Here is a 19,956-nt window from a genome sequence, read left to right on the forward strand (position 1 = left end):
GAAAAGGTTTGTGTAATTTGATCCATGATCACTGAAGAAAAACAACTGGTCACATTGGTTTCCATACCATTCCTTACTGTTGTTGTCTGAAGAATCATTATGGGAGTATGTTGTTTTCTTCCTGTGTATGGACTTGCATTCAAGTTGGATTGAGGGATGTGACCTCACTATTTTTGTGCTGAGCTGTTTTGTGCACAAGCCAAAGCCATACCATTTTATGATAAACAACATAAGTTGATTGATAAGGGTTTGTATGGGTCATGGAATTTTAGAATTTCATTTTCCAGGCCAGGAAAGTCATGGAATTTTGGTGTGGGTCAGGGAAAGTCATGGAAAATGATGTTTATTAAATAGTGCAAAATGAATTGGGTTTTTTTTTTTTGCAAAGAAAATAGTAAAAACATACCCAAAATAAAAGATGATTTCCAAGAAAATGGTCAAATTTAGGTCATGAAAAAGGTCATGGAAAGTCGTGGAATTTCAAAAGCTCAAAAGAGTACGAACCCTGTTTTATTGATATACCTTTTCTGAATAAAAGATCTCCTAAAGATGCCGCTTGGAAAACTGAGTTTTTTTGCATACGTTATTTCTCGAAAATGAAGAGCAAACCAACAACAAAAAAATACAGGGCAAAGTTTGTTGACTAAAACGAAGCCTACATGCAAAAACTGAGACAAATCCAAAGGAAAAAAAAAACGGTCTAAAATTCGACATAGGTCGGCTATAATCTCAGCCCTTCAATTATTGTGGGTACCATGTGCTGGCTCAGAGACTTGGAATGGACTTGAACTTGTATTGGGTTGGTCAGGAGGACTCCGTTTCCATTCTGTGGGCCAGGGCCACAACCACTATTTTTCAAAAAATATCAAATGTCGCTAGTGAGAGTAAAACAGTTTGCATATCCACTCTTGCACAGGCAATGCACTGGTCTGCATTCAGCCAAGAAAAGCACAGCTCACTGAATTCCATCATGTTATGCATTACTTAAGCTGTTGCCTGACCTGTGAGGGTTGCAGAAATGCTCATCTGATTAGCATTTGTGGATTTTTCTATCTACCTTCCACTTTTCAAGAAAACACTGCAATGCAGACTGTTGTTTTGCACCAAATGTTTGCTCTTTATTAACAAGTTTCCATACATTATACACAAGGGATTTTTTTAATCCACTACTTCAGATTGGTCAAGGTAATGCACACATGCTAATCAGGCTCTCGCATTATGAGGAGAATGAGTCAGAGAAACAGTAGAAGGTGAAAATCGTTTCATTCCAATCAAAGTGTTCTCTTTCTGCTCTTTTTACTTTACTCATTCATTCCATAACCTAAGTGCCTTGAGAAACCTCCCTGTTACTTAACTGCAGTTCTTTACACAAGGAAACCCCTTACAGTTCTTGCAACTGAACAAAACCAGCATATAATAACAATGGCAGCAACTTTTCAGATTTCTGCCACAGCTTAAAAGCCATGCAATAATTCTGGAAGCCTGGTCACAACAAAGCAGAAATAACTTGATCACTTGACTCTGTAAAGCACTTTTCTTTGGAACCTGTGTTCCAGCTCGCCTCTTCTCAACATGATGTAAATTACTGTGTGAATAGCACGTTCAGCAAATTTCTGTGAAAAAAAAATGTTACATGTGAGCAAAGTCCAAGAAACCGTTAACATTGACTTAGTCATGCCATGCCTAATCGGACATGAAATGTAGGCAACAATATTATGTTCAAATTATGAAAGAGATGAATATCATCATTGTGGTGAACATCTTAGCTGACTGACAGCATAAATTTCAATCCTACTTCACCAAAGCTCTTTTAGAGTTCTTACTCTGTAGCTTGGGAAAAGCAGATTTCTAATCATCATTGTACAGTGAAGTGCTATGCATACCTGCTTTACAAAATCCTGGATTATTCTCTGCTCAGACACCTAATAAGAGAAGGAAATTATTTTCAGTCCAGCAAACAAGCAATATTTTCCATTCAGACAATATTTTGTTACCCTTGCTAACAGAGCGCACAGCAAACTGTTGGCAGTCAAAGATTAAAGGACATGAAATACATATAATTCTTATGGAGATGTTTTATTGCATAGCATTGCTGTATATTTTTACAAGTTGTGCTGTATTTGCAGGCAAGTCAAAATTCAAACAACTTGGTAAAATATATAGATTTGTTTGTTATTGTTTAAAATTATGATCATACATAATGGGTGACATTGAAGTCCAGAAGGGTCCTTCAATGTCCTGTGTTTCTAATTTCCTGATGAATTCCAATATTTAATATAATTTTTTTACACCAAACAAAACTTAGCTGATTCCTTGTTATACCTGAGTTCCAATGGCAAATCTGTTCTTAACCTGCTTCTCAATCTGTCTGACTTCTTCAACATCCTGTTCTGGAGTAAAATCTTCTGCCCCTAATTAAAGTGAAATGAAAAATAATGATGCTGTAGATAAACCAAGCAGTTCTCTCCAAGCTGGGAGGAGTACAATCACCTGTTCTAGGTCATACATACATTTTGCGAGTTTTTGTTGCATCAAGTCATAATAGTTATACCCTTTTGTGACTGACAAACAATTTGTCAGGATGAATAATATTTAAAATGTAATTCAATACCTGAAAGGCTTCCAGACATGGCAGCATCAAGTGTTGACACTTGGAAAAGCCTCAGTGCTTCCTCAACATGTGCTGCTGTTGCAAAAGGTAGTAACCTCATCTTTGCTAGAGACTCTGAAATCCTGATAATTGCTTCCAGTTGTCTGCAAGGTAATAGCATAATTTTACAAGCCTTAGTCCACGCCCCAGTTGTTCAAAGAGCGGATAATTTTATCCACTGGATAAGTCACAATGTGGCAAATAAATGTGTGCAAGAATTTCCCTATAGCCCTACAATTTGTGTATAGAGTAGAAGTGTATGTCTTATTTAAGTATGGGATTGTGTGGAAAACTTGCCAGAAGAGTTGTTTGGTATACATTTGCACCACTGGATAAAGTTATCTGTTCTTTGAACAACTGGGGCCAAATGTACTATATTCACTATACCAATATACAGCTACCTCAATTTTTATCAATCTCACATGCAGCAAAAGCAAAATGGTGGTAGGTCATGCAGTTATAAAAGCCATCACTAATAGTTGTCAGTGTGATAAGATCAAGAAATTACCATAAACTTTTACCTCCATGTTTTCTTTTCTGTGCGGGTGAGATATTACCAATTTAGACAACCTTATGGGGTGGTCCCATTTTGCCACAGTAGATCAAGTTCTCATGTTCACAGCACTTTGGAAAATACATGTCAAATAAATGCATCACTGTACCTTCAGGTTTTACCGTTAACAAATCTTACCTGACAGTAATGGGAATGTTGATCTTTTTCTCGGCATCTCTCTCATAGTCACGTGCTCCACTACGCATGAGAACATAACGATTCTTGAGCATCTGTGCAGCTTCCTCAGACAGCCTAGGGCCACATTTGCTGTTGGCAACAAAACAAAAGGCTCTAGATTTTGTTTTTACTTCAAGCAGACTTTTCTTTTGTTTGTACTAACGCAATCATTTAAAAACAAGAGCTCAAGAATAATATCAGTGACTGACTACATACTTGCGGCAGTATCCAATGTACTTTTTTATGAAATTCAGACTCAGTTCCCCCTCTTGCGATTGTCCAATCTGTGCTGCATTCAAGTGAACTTGCATCACATGCTTGGCAAGATGCTGGAGGGTTAAGAAAGAATTTGAAATAATTATTACTAATAACTACTAATGTTGAAGCAAAGAAGCTTTCGACTGTTTCTCACAGTTTTCATCAGCAAATACTGTCTTCAGTATTTATTTTGTATTGATTTGTTCAAGGAGAGTTGCAGAAACATGGTATCATCATTGCCAACAATCTCGTACCCAGAGTCCTCAGGCTTTTTGGTCAGCGGGTGGGTGCCAGGAGAGACTCTGGAGAATTCGAGAAAAAATTAAATTTTTTGATTGGCTGCCCTGTAACAGTTTGCATTGTTTTCCTGCAGAAATCCTGCAGAAATAAAAATTCCAATTCCCTAGAGTCTCTCCTAGTGACCAACTGCTGGCCAAAGAGCCTGAGGACTCTGGGTCGAGATTGCATTGCCACCAGCATCACTATCACCACTGTCAATAACATCATCATCATCAACATCATTTGTTCATTTATTTCAGTATGTATAAAAGTGACTCACCATGTCTTTACTCTGTTCATGCTCGTCTTTCACAATGAAGATCATGTCAAAACGGGACAATATGGTTGGCATGAAGTCTATATTCTGGAGAAAGAAAGAAAAGGCAAATTAACATACTTAAGTAGATTGAAAGGCATTGACAAACAAGGTACTAGCGTTCTTACCTCCTCTCCTTTAGTTTCATCCCAGCGACCAAACACAGAGTTTGCCGCTGCTAGCACAGAGCATCTTGAGTTCAATGTTGTGGTGATTCCAGCCTTAAAAAATTAAAATGAACATTTATCCATTAAAGGCAAAATACATTATTATTTAAAATGTTAGAGAGGGAAACCGTTAACCTTTTGAAAAATTTCAGGACATCTTACTTTGGCAATTGAAATTGTCTGTTGTTCCATAGCCTCATGAATGGCTACACGGTCATCTTCACGCATCTACAAGATCAAAGTAAAAAAATTATATACATAAAATTGCATTTAAAAAGTGCAAAATCTGATCAAGAACAGAATTTTAATGTAGAAGTGGTACTCTTCTTATGCAAAACAGATCAATGCATTCCCAGCGGAATACACAAGTGATCATTTATAAGGTTGATATATTAACACAGCCACACATACACAAAAAAAACCCCACAGAATTCACCTTGTCAAACTCATCAATGCAAACCACGCCACCATCAGCAAGAACCATAGCCCCGCCCTCCATAATGAAGTTACGTGAGGCTGGATCCCTCATGACAGATGCCGTCAATCCAGCAGCACTGCTTCCTTTGCCTGATGTGTACACACCAATTGGGGAAACCTTCTCTACAAACTTCAGGAGCTGACTCTTGGCGGTACCAGGGTCACCCAGCAAGAGCACATTGATATCACCACGACGAGTGAGTCCATCAGGTAGCCTAGAAGTTAAAATAAAGAGGATATGATGGAGGTCATTTCCATGGTCACAAATTTAACACTTCCTGACACCCTGACTTAGAAAATACAGGGAATTTCTGTCAATAATTCCACTGGGCCAACAGAGATTAACCCCACACTAATATCGACCAGAAAATTTCACATATCATGAGTGAGTTGCTCCCTTCAATTCAACCCCAAATAATCTGTAAAACAATATTTTTTGTTTGTTTCAATTGGTGGTGGGAGGTGTTAGGTAAGAGGGGGTTGAAATGTGAAGATGAAAGATTGAAAATTTAAAATTTTATCCATTGTCGTCATCATCCCTATCACTGAAAATAAAACCTTTCAGAGACATAATGGTTAGTACCTTTTGCGAGAGCCTCCAAACAGCAAACAGGCGATAGCCTTTTTGACATCTTCGCTGCCATAGATGAATGGAGCAATACTCTTTGCTATTGTTTCAAAAGCATCAGGTCTGCTAGAGAATCTGTTGAATTCTTCTTCCTCAAGCGGATTCAGTGGAACACCAGAGCTGCGTCCAGGACCCTCTGTGTCCACCTGAATACCAACGACACGGAGATACGGCTTCCTGATACCCACACCAACACCATCACGGTCCTAACACAAGAACACATGTATTGTTAACAAGAATGGTGCAATACTGAAAATGGCAAATCTGTTTAACCCTTTCCCGTCCGAGGGAAATGGCGAATTTTTCTAAATCGCTTACTATGAACTGGGAGACCACATGTGATATACCATTTAAAAGGTATTTTCTGGAGTGTGCTATAAATCACACCAACAGAGATGGAGGAGGTCACATATGAGAGTGAGAAAAGTCCAAAACGAAAGAAGAAAAACATTGAAAATTTTCTTATTCGTTGTACATACTGGGTATCCCCCTAAACTATAGCTTAATGTACAGCTGTCAGTGCATTGCTTGTTGTAGGATATCAACTGGACCCTTAACGTACAAAAGAAAAAAAATCCAAAAGTTTGAGGGGTGGTAAATCAAGTCTCATATAGGAGGGGGGCATGATTTTATGCCTTCAATTTATAGATCTTTCAAAGATCTTTTGGTTGTGCAAATTTCACACAAATTGACCAAATACTGAGCTCATAATTGCGTCTTGTGCCATATGGCACTCTTGGTCGGGAAAGGGTTAAGGTTAAGGGGGTTTGTCATCCCAGCAGTGGTGTAAAGTGACAAAGATAATTGGCCATTTCAAGATTGTGCAGGGGTTGCATTTGACTAAGTTTGCTGCTGTTTAGTTGAATAGCAACCAAGTTGCAATCACTCAAGACTATTATACACCTTTGATAAGCTTACCTTATCTCCCTTTTGTGCAACTTTCTTGATAGAATAAATTCCCATCACAGTAATTCTGTTACCGGGGACTACTTTCTCAGTTAAATATCTAAAAACAACATACAACAAAAGATATATAAACAACTACTTTATCACATCCAGTAGTACAACATATAATATTATCAATTAATTTGCCAAACAAAGAGTGTGACACTGGGGGTGTCTCTCCAAGTGGGTTTGTTGTATTTTCAGTAATCCCTTCATTAACCTAAAAGTGAAGAAAGAACCACAATTTTTTCATGGTCACTTGAGACAGACATCTCCGCCTGTACATTAGTTACAAACATGGCATTGTGTTATTCCAAAAAAAATATCCATACCCCTCCAACCTAGTGGAAGTATCTTTGGTTTCCCCTCTCGAAATTCCAGTTTAACTTCATACTTTCCTTTAAAATTTTTGTTTTCAGACACCTCATTCCCCAAAATCCCCCATCCCCGCTTGGAAAATTTCCACTGCTCTTCCTTGGGGCTGGTGTGAACATTTCAAGGAAGTGCACATAATGTGTGGTTCCAGAAAATATCCATACCCCCACCACGGAGGGAATTGGAAATTCCAGAGGGGTGGGGGGGTCAATGGCCCAGGAAATTCCAGAGGGGAGGAGGGGTGAATGGTGGGATAAGTTTCCAGAGGGTCAACTTCACATTCGTGTCAGACATAATTGTTGAAATTGTAACTTACCAACTTAGCAACTTCGTAGATCTTTCTTGAAGACGCAACTTTGCTTAACAGTTTCAAAGAAACCCTTGTTACATTAAAAACATGTTTCCTTTCTCCGATAAGCCTTTGTAAGCGAAGTAGTCCAAGTGAGACAAGAAATCTTTGTCTGCGTTGCGTGACTCAGTTGTTATAAAACTGTTGTTTGTGAAACTTTCTTGCGTAGAAAAATATTGTTCACTGGCTACAATTGAATTTGTACCAATGTTTTTAAGGGAAACTTTTGTATGGCTATAAAGTGAAAGCCCCAATTATTGAAATATTTGTTTGTTATTTTTGTATATAGTTACGGGCAAAGGTCAATTCCCGGGGTCAATTGATCAGTTTGTCAAAACTGACCCGTGTTAAAACTTATTTTGTCCAAAGTATTTCAATTCAAAGTCCAAAACCATTAACTTAATTTCTATGTCAAAATTCAGCAAAATAGAGCCAATTCAACATTCTTTTAATGCGTTATTGATCTCATACAAAATTTGCATAAGAACGTGAACATGCTAATTTCGTTTTGCGGCTCCATTTCGTCTGCGGTTTCAAGTTACGATCTGAAAGGTCAATTTGTCTCCCTGCTCTGCTAATGCTTATTTTGTCCAAGCTATTCCGATTCAATAAGAAAACTATTGACTAAAATAACTAGACTGAATGATTACCATGAGAAATATTGATTAAGCAGAACTAAAGCGATAATCCTTTTCAGTTTTGATCTCCTACAAATTTGCATAGGAACGTAAACATGACATATGCAAATTAAATAAAAACACATTTTTGCATTGCCGGACTTATTCCAACAATTTAGATTTGAAATCTTCAGCGAAGCTAATGGTAAAGTTTGATGTCAATGACCGCAGGTAAATATAAAACACAACAATAATTTCAGTATCAAGAGCTTTTTGGCAAACTCTACCGGTGAAATTGAACAGCGCGCGCGCTCTTCGATAACGCATATTTTCTCCTCGTGTAGGCAGTTCTTGATATTTCTAAAATGTTTACATTAAACTGATTTTTGAGGCCTTCTTTTGAAATGAAACTTTTCCAGAGGGGAGTGGGGGTGTACCCTGTATTTGAGGAATTTCTGAGGGGGTGGGGGGGTTAAAAAAATACCTCAAAAATGGAAAATCCTGGGGGGTGGGGGGGTCCTATGTGAAATTCCCTCCGTGGTGGGGGTATGGATATTTTCTGGAACTACACAATTCAAGAAATTATCAAAAATTATCAATAAATTAATTATTTGGCTGGCAGTGCCTTCCTTAGTTGTTCAAGACATTAGGTAACACAGCATCTGAAACATCAGGACGACTTTATAAATAGGACATTAAATCACCTGTCACAATACAACTGCATGTGCCGTGGCATCTCTCCATTGGGCACCGCATCAGGAGATTCTTGAAGTTTGAGTACTTGAAAATCAACACATTTGCATTTATCGGGCATGATGAAAAATGGATCCAGAGGACAAGGTGGACGGCCAGTCTGATCACTGGAAAAGACAAGAAAATGATTAACATAGGAATTCTCCTTTCTGGTCTCGATGTAAAATTTGATACAGATGAACCCCCTCAGGGATCCATTGCAAAAAACTTCTTCTGTTAAGTGAGCATTTGTGCATGGTGGCTTTTCTTAGTTAAATCCCAGAGTGCAAGGTTTGACTGAATAAGATCATTTCCCCTTGGTGATTTCTTTACTCTCCCAACCTGTGAACCAAACTTTTAATTACTATATGTATTGAAAATATATCACTTGGTGATAATGGTGATAACTACATTGCAAGTCGTAGCCGATTAGCCGGCCAAAATTAGCTAACCCATAAGAAAAGAACAAGAAGGGGTTAAGTACTTGATTCCTACTTTTACCTTGGCTCCAGAAAAATTAGTATAAATTATTAAGAATTTATACCTGGGACATTTCCGGGGCATTGCGTATCCTTCCAGTCCAGGCTTAAGTGGAATGTTGGAGATGGTGTTACGACAGGTGCGGCACTGAATAGTAATGTTTGTTGCCTTTGCACGAATGGCAGAAGCGCTAATTATGATGCCAGGAATCTTCACCAATTTGGCCATTTGTTCAGACTGAAATGAAAAGAACAAATATTCATATAAATTTATTTAAACTAGTAATAATAAAAGATTAGGGAGTGCGTTCGATGATCTCGATCCCAGGCACTCTTTTCTTTGTGATGTCATCCAACCCTGCAAAAAAAACTGTGGGGGATGCCAGATACATGACCCAAGAACTGTCCATTCATTTCTGCAATCAATGTTGTCCCTACAAATATCCCAACCTGCATCAGGAGTGCGTTCTTCCTACGTCAAACGCAATAAGGAGTCAGCAAAATGTAGAAAAAGAGAGATCACAATGTTTGGTGCTTGGAAAAGGTACAACAACAATGTGCATTTCCAGATAATATCCATACTCCCCCCCATGAAAGGGTTTCTGTTTTGCACCCCCCCCCCCTCCCCACCCCTCCAGGACGTTTAGCTTAATACTTTGCTTCTACAATTTTGGCTTTTAAGACCCCCCTCTCCCAATGAATCTCTGATGGCCTTCCTTGGGGTAGGTATGTATTTTTTCTGGAACTGAACAATGCACATCACCATAATGAAGGGAATGTATTACAGACAGAAGTTTATTTCCTTCCTGTAACATTTTGTAATCACATTCTACACTGACCCTGAGTTCCCTGACGCTCATCGGGTTTGCATCTGACTTCAGTGTTATCTGAATATCCTGAACCTCTTCCTCTCCAATTGGTCGTGGCTTTGTAACTTCATCTGCCATCTCTCGGGCTGCATCTTCAAACTAAGGAAATTATAAAATTAATCCATCTTCTCTCCGCTACATCCAACAATTTAATATTTCAATTTTCTAAGCATCATTTTATCAGAATTATTTAACATAAAGAAGCACGTACCAATCTCACTTTTCCCCCTCAAACAATTCACTTTCTGTCAAAATTCAAATTCTCAAAACTTACCAAGGGCAGAAATTCTGCAGGACTCTTTGTAAGTTTATCAGCAAGTTGTTCATCATAGCTTGTTAAATCTTGCAGGTCTACTTCAAGGTAATACTGGCCAAGATTGTAACGTCTTTTGAGTTGATCACTGAGAGAGAAAAATGTCACAGGAAAAAATACTCAGCTAGAAGATTAATACAACCAATTTCTCACCGTGAATCACCGTATATCATTCGCAAAAAAATCATTTTCGGCCGCACTCAGGTTCACTTTGGTCGAGAAAGAACACAAGCACGAAATTATGTCAAAATTGACCGGTTGTAAGCTATGGAATATAACGGTTAAAAAAATTCAACGAGCACATGCGTGCTTTCAACTGCTTACATTACCAAGAAGCAAATCTAGCGAACGAATAGGTCGAATATTTTCGATCCTCTTCCAAAATTGCACAAGTTCGGTAAATTTTCACGCCTTAAACAATTTCAAGTGTAATTTTAACCTGACCTAACAAAAGCATCAGTTTGTTTTCAAAGTGAACCTTCGGCCACGCTTCTGCAGCAAGCGCCATTTTGTTTACCGGTATGGATAGCTGAAGGTTCCCTCGTGAAATTCGCGAATAAATTCCCTGAATCTCTTCCTTGCACTGATCCTGTTCACTTCTCGTTCATCTGTTTGCTCCTCAGAGCCAAATGCATCGCTGAAGTACACTGGACGCTCGTCAAAACCAGACATTTTTGCGAAAATTTCAACAACTGATCAGTCGCTGACTGCTGTTCGCTTCTTCCCGGGAAGAACGAATTTGGCGGGAAAACTCGGCTTTCTCGCTTCGTGATTGGCTTGTGAAGAAATCACATGGATTAGGCACTCGTGAAATTTTGTCCTTGGTAGGGAGGGGAAAGTATTGCACATACAGTACAATTCAATAGTGATTTTAAGTTTTTTTAATCTTCACTTTTATAGATTGACACATTATATAAAGATTCCCCATTAGTTTTAGAACTGTTCTCTGATGGATACACCTCTACAACCGGGCGTATAAAACCACCGACCCTCATGAAAAGTAACAGAACTGACCTACCCCTCCCTCAATCTTTATTTCCGTTTGCCTGACGGCTTGAAAGCTTTTGTACCTGCCTGGTACTTTGTTATTAAAAATACGCAGTAAATCGAACCATGTCGGCTGCAAAACGCCAGAAACTCGATGAAGAAGAAAGAAACACAGCTCTTTCATCTCTACGCAAGGCCGGGTGGACAGAAGTTGAGGGAAGGGACGCTATTTACAAGGAATTTCTTTTCAAGGATTTCAACCAAGCGTTTGGATTCATGACACGTGTTGCCCTCAAAGCCGAGAAAATGGATCATCATCCTGAATGGTTTAACGTGTACAACAAAGTACAGATAACTCTCAGTACACACGACTGCAGTGGTTTGTCTGAAAATGATGTGCAACTCGCCAACTTCATTGAAACGGCCGCCAACTCGCTTATAAAATCAAGCGAAGACTGACTTCGGTAAAACTGTTGAAGTCAAACGTTTGACAGTGAGGCGTATAAGCTTACAAGTTACATTTTTTACTGGATACTTTGGGTGAAGGTTCGGGTCTACAGGCTTCCACAATGCTGTGATTCCGGTGAAACAAGGCCTAGTACACTTCATCTGATGGAATTATACATTTTGCAAGGCGTTATGCAAGCTTAAAAACAATCGATTTTTATACTGAATTTGGTTGCATTTATATTTGTGAGATGTTGATGCTGGTCATGTCTATTTTAGTAAAACGTATTCACAATATATGTTTTCTTCGTGGTTTTTATTCCTGTAGCCTCAGCAAAAAGGCAGCTCCATATATGCCAGCTGGGGGGAGGGGAGGGGAGGGGATGGGGGAGTGGAGCGGGCGTGTGATGGGGCTGAGACTGTGTAAATAAGAAATCAAGTCATCAGGAAAAAGGAAATAGGAAACATAAAAGAACCCTAGATTCCAGGGCTTTACACAATGGTCTGAAATGGGGTAAAGCTTTTAGAGAGCACAGTGAGGTCCAAAGCTGTGAGCTTACAACTTTTGATCATCTGAAAATGACGCCAGTCTAAAATGTTAGTACTAGGCTTGCCCCCTCCCCACCCCCACCCCCCCCCCCCCCCACAACCCTATCTGTGTTTGGATGTGTAAGGCCAATCCTATGCCTACCAACTCTCATGCATTATGCGCCAGTCTCGCGTCTGCGAACTAAAGACATTGATCTCGCACCTCAAGGACAATTTCTTATGCCTGACTTGCAAATCCAGACGAGTTGTTCTTTAACACATGACTGATAACAAAAATTCAATTCAATTTCCTTAAAAAAGGTGTTTAATTTTGACTTTGTGTCCTAACTGTATCACAGCATGTTAAAATTTACGTGTTTTAGTTTGTATTTTGATTTCAAACATCTACAATCCATTTGAATCGGAAGTGTTCAAAGGTCATTGGAACATCTTTGGACACTTTCAGCAACATTCCGAAGTCTTCAGAAAATCATTGGAAATCTTTGGAAGTGGTTGAGACATTTTCAGAAATCCTGGTCATGACAAGACAAAAATCTCATGCATTTGACTCCAAAAAAGTTGGCAGGTATACAATCCGGCGATTTCAATCCTAAGGCACCATCTAGAGCAGATATAGCTGATGTGTTTGTTTCTGTAAGCATTTATTCATGATTCCACCCATGATCAGTGCATAGTGGGTCAAGGGAGGCTGCTGTGCACCCATTACCACAGGACACCCTATCTGTTACCTGACAACACGAGTACACCATGAACACAATACAAATTTGTCAGTTTATAATACAGATTGTATCTTACTGAATACATTTTATTAAATTATACACAAAGTCACTGGAGGATCTTAAACATCAAAGTAACTATTATTGTGCAAAAAATGACTTGTGTAAGATGAGTGTACAGAGCAAAAAAAGTGAGAGGAGGGACCTGAAGCAGTTTCCAAGTGTTATTTTCTAAGGAAAAATGTCAAGGGGGACCCCAAGCCCTACACTAGATCTGCCACCAAAATATAAAAGGATTAAACTTTCATGGCTGATGCTCCCATTTCTCTTTTACCACAAGTTCATCAAAACCAGTTTGGTCATCCATTTCTCGACTAAACAACAACATATCACAGTTTCCAATAACAACCTCAGCAGTGGTGAAAACTGTCATGTTCCCCATAACATGGCCGCCTATGACATGTCCATCTTTATCTGAGAGTGAAGCATGAAGATGTCCACCAGCAGCAAGTGTTCCAACAAGTGAGACAATCTCATGCCTTCCTTTGACTTCAATAATCTGTTGAAAAACATATACTTCAAAATAATGTGGAAGTGCTAAATCACTCCATAAAGGTATTCTAGCCTCTTTAAGGTTACTGCATACCTTTAGACGTGTCTCGCGTCCAAGCGATGTAGCACATCCTGTTTAAACTGTGGACACCTAAACCACTACATCAAATATCAAACTATACCAAGAATTTTGAAATAAAATGAATTGTCAAAGTTTTAGCACTGTTTTCTCGAATCAAATTTTTCACTTGAAGGGGACACTTTAAAGAGCTTTAAACTCAAAGTGAATTTGTTAGTTTGCCTTCAAATTTGGACAGTAGCTAGTTTAACATATAAACAACAAAACTATGTCTGTGAATTTTTTCTTTCAAAATATGTTTTCTCCGAGAGCAATTTTTGTACGATCACTTCGCATTTTTTAAATCCTATTTCGAAAATGTTCTGTAACTTTTCACTGCAATTGACTATGGAGACAGGTTTTTTTAGTGCTTTGGGTCCAGAAACTGAGGAGCAAATAATTATTAAATTAGCAAAAATCAAAATTTGCTTTGACGTGTAGCTTTCAAAAGGTGATTCGGACGCTTGCATTTTGAGGTCATGAAAAATTTGACGATTCATTTTATCTCAAAATTCTTGGTACCGTTTGATAGCCAGCTCTATAAGCTTTAATTTGACATAGGGGTTTAGGTATCTACAGCATAAACCGGACGCACTACATCGCTTGGACACGAGACACCTCTAAAGGTATAGGGTAACCTTAAATGTATCCTGGGGCTAACAAGAGAGATGTTTACACTATGTTTAGTGTTTTTTGTAGTTGTTCTGGTAATAGGACATGCACACAAGGAGAAGGTTACAGTTGGGCAGAGTTCCAAATTATTTCAAGGGATGTGATCATTTGCGTTAAGGTGAATTTGTTTAATTTTTTGCTCTGAAGTTAAAGGCAATTTATCATTCTTCTTTTTTTCCTTTCTTTAATCATTTCTCCCTCCTTGGTTGAAATATTAGTTTTTTTTTTTTCCAGAAGCTTCACCTGAAAAAAAAAGAATGCTTTCAAAATTGTTTAACCTAACAAATCAAAATCGAGAATTTCAAGAGACATCAACACTGCCCCTCCCCCTCTCCCCCCACCAGTTGCACTCTTAAACCAGAGTGACTCCTTTAGCCGTTTTGGCCCAATTCCCCGAAGGGTTATTGTCTTTTTAGTTTGTACTTTGCTGATCGAAAGCTCTTTTTCAGTTTCAAACAATCACAACTGGACAAGATGCCTGCTACACTGGCATTACGCGTGATGCTGGGGCTGATTCATCTTTTCCAACTGTATGCCTCGCCGATTGATAAATCTATCCTTGCTAATGGAATAGTTTGAGTCAAGACGATCGCGTTACGTTGTTACCCTTGTGTTACGCGACTCAGACTTTTACCGGAAATTTTTGAAATTCCATTACGATAACATAAGCTTCTCAATGACCTCTTTTCAGTCTCGCGTTGTGGTCTAAGACTGTCAAACAAAGCACGATTCCTTCGCCATGAACTAACCAATTCCCACCGTTTTAATGGTCGAGTGCTTCTTAGAAGTTATTCTTTCGATTCACCGCTTCAAAATGGTGAAATTTCCGTTTGAAAACGGCACACTTGAGTCCAGAACATGTTATAAACAATATGGCGCCAAATTTAATGCAGTTTTAATTAAGAAATCAAATGATGCGTTGACGTCACACAGGTAAGCTAGGGTGAGTGGGTCCCCTCCCTCGCGATATAAGCGACAAGAATGGATTTTGATTGGCCTGCTGTTGTTGAAGACAATCAGAACAATAAATCCCGAGTAGGAGAGGGGAGAGTTTAATGAATAAATTAATGTACCCATTTGTGGATACGAGGAAAAAAAAAAAAAGAAATCGACCCGTTTTTAGACACGGTATGCCCCCTCAGGGCATCCCGCGTAAAAATACCGTCTTCTCGGTCAGTTGGAGGCAGTTGATTTCCGCCCCATACATTAATTATACATGCATCACTGACATACCAACCTCTTACACAAAGAATGAGCTTAAATAGAGTTTGCGTCACAAAATGTACTCAGACAGAACATATGAACATATCAATGACGCCTCAGGAATTCTACTACAAAATATTGCATGTGATAATGTCTTAATACCTCGTTAGTAGTGTCTCTTGAAGCATTAGCCATTCGGAGTGTAGCCTTCGTCACACTACCAACACAGGACAGAAGGAATGGAGCCTTAAGATTATTATCCTTTACGTATTGAAGCAAGCATTCCATTATTTCCTCTCCAGGTTTTAGACGCAGAGCATAACAAGACAGCGTGCTACGAGGCTCGCTTCGAAACCGTTTGAGTTTTCTTTCGTCCGCCATCGTAAGTCGAGGAATGAGGATTGTGTGACATAGCGTGACAAAAAGGCATTCAACAGCCGTACCCAGGGCTTTTCCGCAAGTTGGGTATTTTGATTGGCTGGAAGTTACTACAAGCAAATCTTTTCTTTCTTTCTCTTTTTTTTTTTTTTGGGGGGGGGGGGGGGGGGTGAATCACATTCCTCTTAACTTTTACGGACAGCCCCAAAACATGCAATGCATTCGACCCAAGGTTCATCCTCTCTTGATTCGACCTCTTTCATGCTCCTCATTAGATAAAAGAAAAAAAATGTAGGCATAAATGAATCACAGGAGTACGTGAAAATCTTGCCAATGTAAGTTTTTCTGATGCGCGCAAACAAGGAAGCATTTAGGGGAACACTAAAAATTATGTTTCCGCAAAGATTTTTCTCAGTTGCGGGGGCCTTAATTAAATGGTGGCCCCCGCGAGGAAGGTGAAGATGACTGCACGCCTTGCATGGAAAGAACAACTTATTACAACGATGTTTTCGTTTCTTCACGGACATATCGGTTGGGGAGAATTGATTTTAAATTTGACGTTAGACGCAATAGTAGTTTACTTTCTTATCTAGGTGTAATGATTTACACCTTCCTCGCGTGCGTACCAATTGGGGCAAGCAAAGTTTCATTTATCAAGCCTCTAAGGACTGGAACAACTTAGACAATGACATTAAAAACAGCAAATCATTGTCCCTTTTTAAAGCAATTAAGCTTAAAAGTTTGTGAATGATGCACTTTCTGATTGTTTAGCTATGTTTAAATTTGTTTGATATTGTGAAATCATTTTTTAGGTAAGTTTATTTTTAATTTGCGGAGCCCCGCTGAAAACCGCCAAGGCGAGTGGGCTCCTTGGATAAATATTATTATCATTATCATCATCATCATCATCATCATCGTCATCATCATCATCATCATCATCATCATTATAAAACGTTTGCAGGTGTGGACTTTTGCAATCACATTTCGACCCACGGAAAGTACCCGTTGTGAAAGTAAGACTTAGAGGCTGTTACGTTACGATACTAGTCTGGTGGGAAGGCTTCACATGACTGCATGGTCAGCTGTAAAAATGTTTGAACCACCGAAATAATTTCAAATCTTTAAAGCGCAAATGTACTCTGCAAGTAGAGCGTTTCTTTCTGGCAATTTGTTTTAGCTTCTACGAAGTTGTTCGCGTCTCTGGTATTTCACGTAGTTGGCAAATGTGAACCACTTCCCATACTTACCAAGAACAGATCAGCCGCCATTTTATCACTTCCAGAAAATTACTGAAATCAAGGTCACAAGCACTTCAGGATCCACCAGACGGAAAAAGACGGCAGCCGTACATTTTACCACAATACCTTACGAACCTAACACAGCCAATACGCACATAGAAAGCCATATTTCTTTTTTGCGACATTCGTCCCTGTGATAACAGCAATATGTATGCTAGGTTTGAAGTTTTTAGAGCTTTTCTGTGTGTTTTTATGAGCGTTTTTAGAGATTTCGTACGCTAAGAATTATGGGTAAATGAACCAGTCGCCATGTTTTTCGGTCCGGTGGACCAAGACTCGGACAGCCAATCTCTGGGCAGGAACTCATGCTTCGTCAATACCCAAGTCAGCTTCTAGACAGTATACTGAAAAATAATAGCATGTTCCGGTCGTTCATGTTGACAACTACCACTTCAAAGAGTCAAAGGTTTATTTACAGCTTTTCATATTTTTTCTATTAAATATAAACATACTCTAACTCTGAAGTTGAGCATCTTTACAGAGCTATCTCAACCTTCTCTGAATCATGAAGAACACAGTTTACGTCTAACACGAACCCATAGTACTTTACATTAATGTTTTTAGTGTGGTTGCAGTTGGACGTAGAAATGTTACTTTCGTTCAAAAAAATAATAATAAAATAACAAATGTTAGTTACTTCATGATCTTACCAAAAATACATCACCCAATTTAACCTAGAGTCTCCTAATCTTTTTTCGACGATTCAAATTCGCAGCTCGAGAGAAAAGACTTGACTTCCCCAAGGTAAAATTATAGAAGATGCACCAAAAAAAAAGTGAACGCGTATTTAGACATTAATCGTTTCATGGTGTGAAATCCATGATCACTAAAGCGAGGGTGTTTGTGTACGAGATGAAGGCATGACGGTATACTATTCGTATGTAGCTCGCCTGTTCTAGTCGCTCAGAGAAAATACTGTGAGCGGTGCCTCTCCCCTTTCAGGTTAATTTTCTTTGCGCCGTTTCACGCTATCTTGACGCCACATAAAGGAACCAAAATACAAGACCAGTTTTCAGACTCTTGCTTCATGGTTTCAATGGTTTGCAGAATACACCACTGCTATCATTCGTGTGTTTCAGTTTGGTTGGTTCGTTTCGAATGTTCACGGCCATAAATGTTCGGAATAGTTCGTTAGTCATCGGCTGCATCATCGGCTTGCTCTGATATGCGACGAATTTGACGGCCATAAACGACCGCTATACCCTTGAGTTGAAGCGAGGAGACAAGTTTAAATTCATGCTTAAAATCATCTATTAACTTCAAACCCTCGCTTTTGAGGAAAGTCATTCCACGTACAAGTCTCAAACAATCGATGCTCATTTTCTGAGCTTTTGAGCAACCATTTCTAATAATCTGTCAGAGTATTTTTCCAGTAACACTTCATGCACCTCTACTTCTACTTCGGGGATGGCGGATATGGAAAACTCAGAATGTCTCCGCAATGGATATCCTTTTGAACCGATTTGATCGAGATTGCCAGTGGACATACTCAGCATGCCGCCAAGAGGCCTGGAACCGGTGCCAGGATTTCCCCTGGGGAGGGAGGAGAGTTCCCACTGCCGCCTTCGAACACGTGACTCGTGGATCTGTTCCTCTATGGCTGAAAACGCGCTTGACATATACGACAATAGACGGTGGCTGTCTTCAGAGGGTTCTTCGTTCAACACCTGTGATTAAAGACAGTATGCAGTTTGTCAGTACCACTGAACTGTTCCTCTGACACATGCAATGGTTCTAACTTTTGAGACTGTGGACGAAATCCTAAAGTGTGACCATTCAAATGAAAGTTACCGAGCAGTTCTTTCCTGTGGTGCTGTTTATTACACTGTACTAGGTGGTTCTAACGTTTTGAGTCTGGATGAAATCCTGAAGTGTGACCATTCAAATGAAAGTTACTGAGCAGTACCTTCCGGCTGTGGTGCTGTTTATTATACTGTACAAACTGGTTCCAACTTTTTGAGTCTGTGGACGAAATCCTAAAGTGCGACTATTTAAATGAAAGCTGCTGAGCAGTACTTTGCTGTCGTAATGTTTATTACTCTGTACAAGCTGGTTCTAATTTATGAAGCTAGATCAAACCCTAAAGTGTGACCATTCAAATGTAAGTTACAGAGCAGTACCTTCCTGTGGTGCTGTTTATTATGCTGTACGAGCTGGTTCCAACTTTTTGAGTCTTTGAATGTATCTCAAGGTATAATCATTCACATCAAAGCTTTTGCGCAGTACTTTTCTGTGGTGCTGCAAATTCTGTGATTTTCTTTTGAATGGAAAAATTAGAACATTTGTCGAATTTATGATTCGGTACCTCGAGATGTCTGCCTTCAATCGAATTCAGCCAAATTTCGGTGAAAACAATGAAATTGTTGCTTACCTTGGAATGGAGATCCATGACGTTTTGAAAAGCTTTGACCAAGTTTTCCAGAGTTTCCTGGCAAGTGTCTTGATCCACCGCTTTTGCACTCGCCGAATCTGTTAATGTAAAAAATGAAAAACGCAAAGGTTCTTTGTAAAAGCCATCTTAACACCACTGTTTGGGTAACAGTGAAGGGCGCTAAATTTGATGTCACATCGTTATGTTGGTTTTCTCATTGCTCAGCCAATCAAAACCAAACACAAGAAGCGGAGATGTCAAAACAAGTTGTCACGTGCGAAAAAATTGAACGTACGGTTGTGATTGGATGAGAAATTTGGAAACCCAACAAAAAAATGACATTAAATTGCAAATGCGTTCGTTGACCTTTTTTTCCGCTGAGCGGTTTAGAAACCCAACAAAAAGATGCTGAAGAACAGTCTAAAACGAATGCGGGTAATCAAAAAGTTTGTACACAGGTGGTTGCCTACAAGTTTAGAAA

General features: G+C 39.2%; 4 protein-coding genes across 9 annotated transcripts in view; 1 reads left to right on the forward strand and 3 right to left on the reverse strand.

Annotated features, from left to right (window-relative positions):
- Positions 1–1,091: 1,091 nt before the first annotated feature.
- Positions 1,092–11,016, reverse strand: LOC146487777 (DNA replication licensing factor mcm5-like). The gene is made up of 17 exons (XM_085127081.1): positions 10,702–11,016; positions 10,146–10,272; positions 9,842–9,970; positions 9,068–9,240; positions 8,496–8,651; positions 6,424–6,511; positions 5,461–5,711; positions 4,837–5,092; positions 4,563–4,628; positions 4,362–4,454; positions 4,198–4,281; positions 3,597–3,709; positions 3,342–3,470; positions 2,612–2,754; positions 2,323–2,411; positions 1,884–1,922; positions 1,092–1,613 (listed from the first exon to the last, which is right to left on the reverse strand). Exons 1-17 carry the CDS (start codon positions 10,854–10,856, stop codon positions 1,512–1,514), a joined length of 2,193 nt encoding a protein of 730 aa, XP_084983207.1. The 5' UTR covers positions 10,857–11,016; the 3' UTR covers positions 1,092–1,511.
- Positions 11,017–11,158: 142 nt separating this feature from the next.
- On the forward strand, positions 11,159–11,917 carry LOC146487778 (pterin-4-alpha-carbinolamine dehydratase-like). The gene has a single exon (XM_085127154.1). The coding sequence runs from the start codon at positions 11,298–11,300 to the stop codon at positions 11,628–11,630; it is 333 nt and encodes a 110-aa protein (XP_084983280.1). The 5' UTR covers positions 11,159–11,297; the 3' UTR covers positions 11,631–11,917.
- Positions 11,918–12,919: 1,002 nt separating this feature from the next.
- Positions 12,920–15,829, reverse strand: LOC146487779 (uncharacterized). Its single transcript, XM_085127145.1, has 2 exons — positions 15,591–15,829; positions 12,920–13,442 (listed from the first exon to the last, which is right to left on the reverse strand). Exons 1-2 carry the CDS (start codon positions 15,807–15,809, stop codon positions 13,188–13,190), a joined length of 474 nt encoding a protein of 157 aa, XP_084983271.1. The 5' UTR covers positions 15,810–15,829; the 3' UTR covers positions 12,920–13,187.
- A 1,666-nt stretch (positions 15,830–17,495) lies between these two features.
- LOC146487780 (uncharacterized) overlaps positions 17,496–19,956 on the reverse strand; it is a 48,979-nt gene continuing 46,518 nt past the window's right edge. For all 6 annotated transcript variants that reach the window (XM_085126945.1, XM_085126952.1, XM_085126923.1 and 3 more), the window contains 2 exons: positions 19,476–19,573; positions 17,496–18,771 (listed from right to left, as the gene is read on the reverse strand). In XM_085126945.1, the coding sequence (XP_084983071.1) occupies positions 18,421–18,771; positions 19,476–19,573 (449 nt within the window). In that variant the 3' untranslated portion in view covers positions 17,496–18,420. The remainder of the gene's footprint in view (positions 18,772–19,475; positions 19,574–19,956) is intronic.

The sequence above is a fragment of the Pavona decussata genome, unplaced genomic scaffold, assembly GCF_977016875.1.
Source record: "Pavona decussata unplaced genomic scaffold, jaPavDecu1.1 SCAFFOLD_13, whole genome shotgun sequence".
NCBI classification, from domain to species: Eukaryota; Metazoa; Cnidaria; class Anthozoa; order Scleractinia; family Agariciidae; genus Pavona; species Pavona decussata.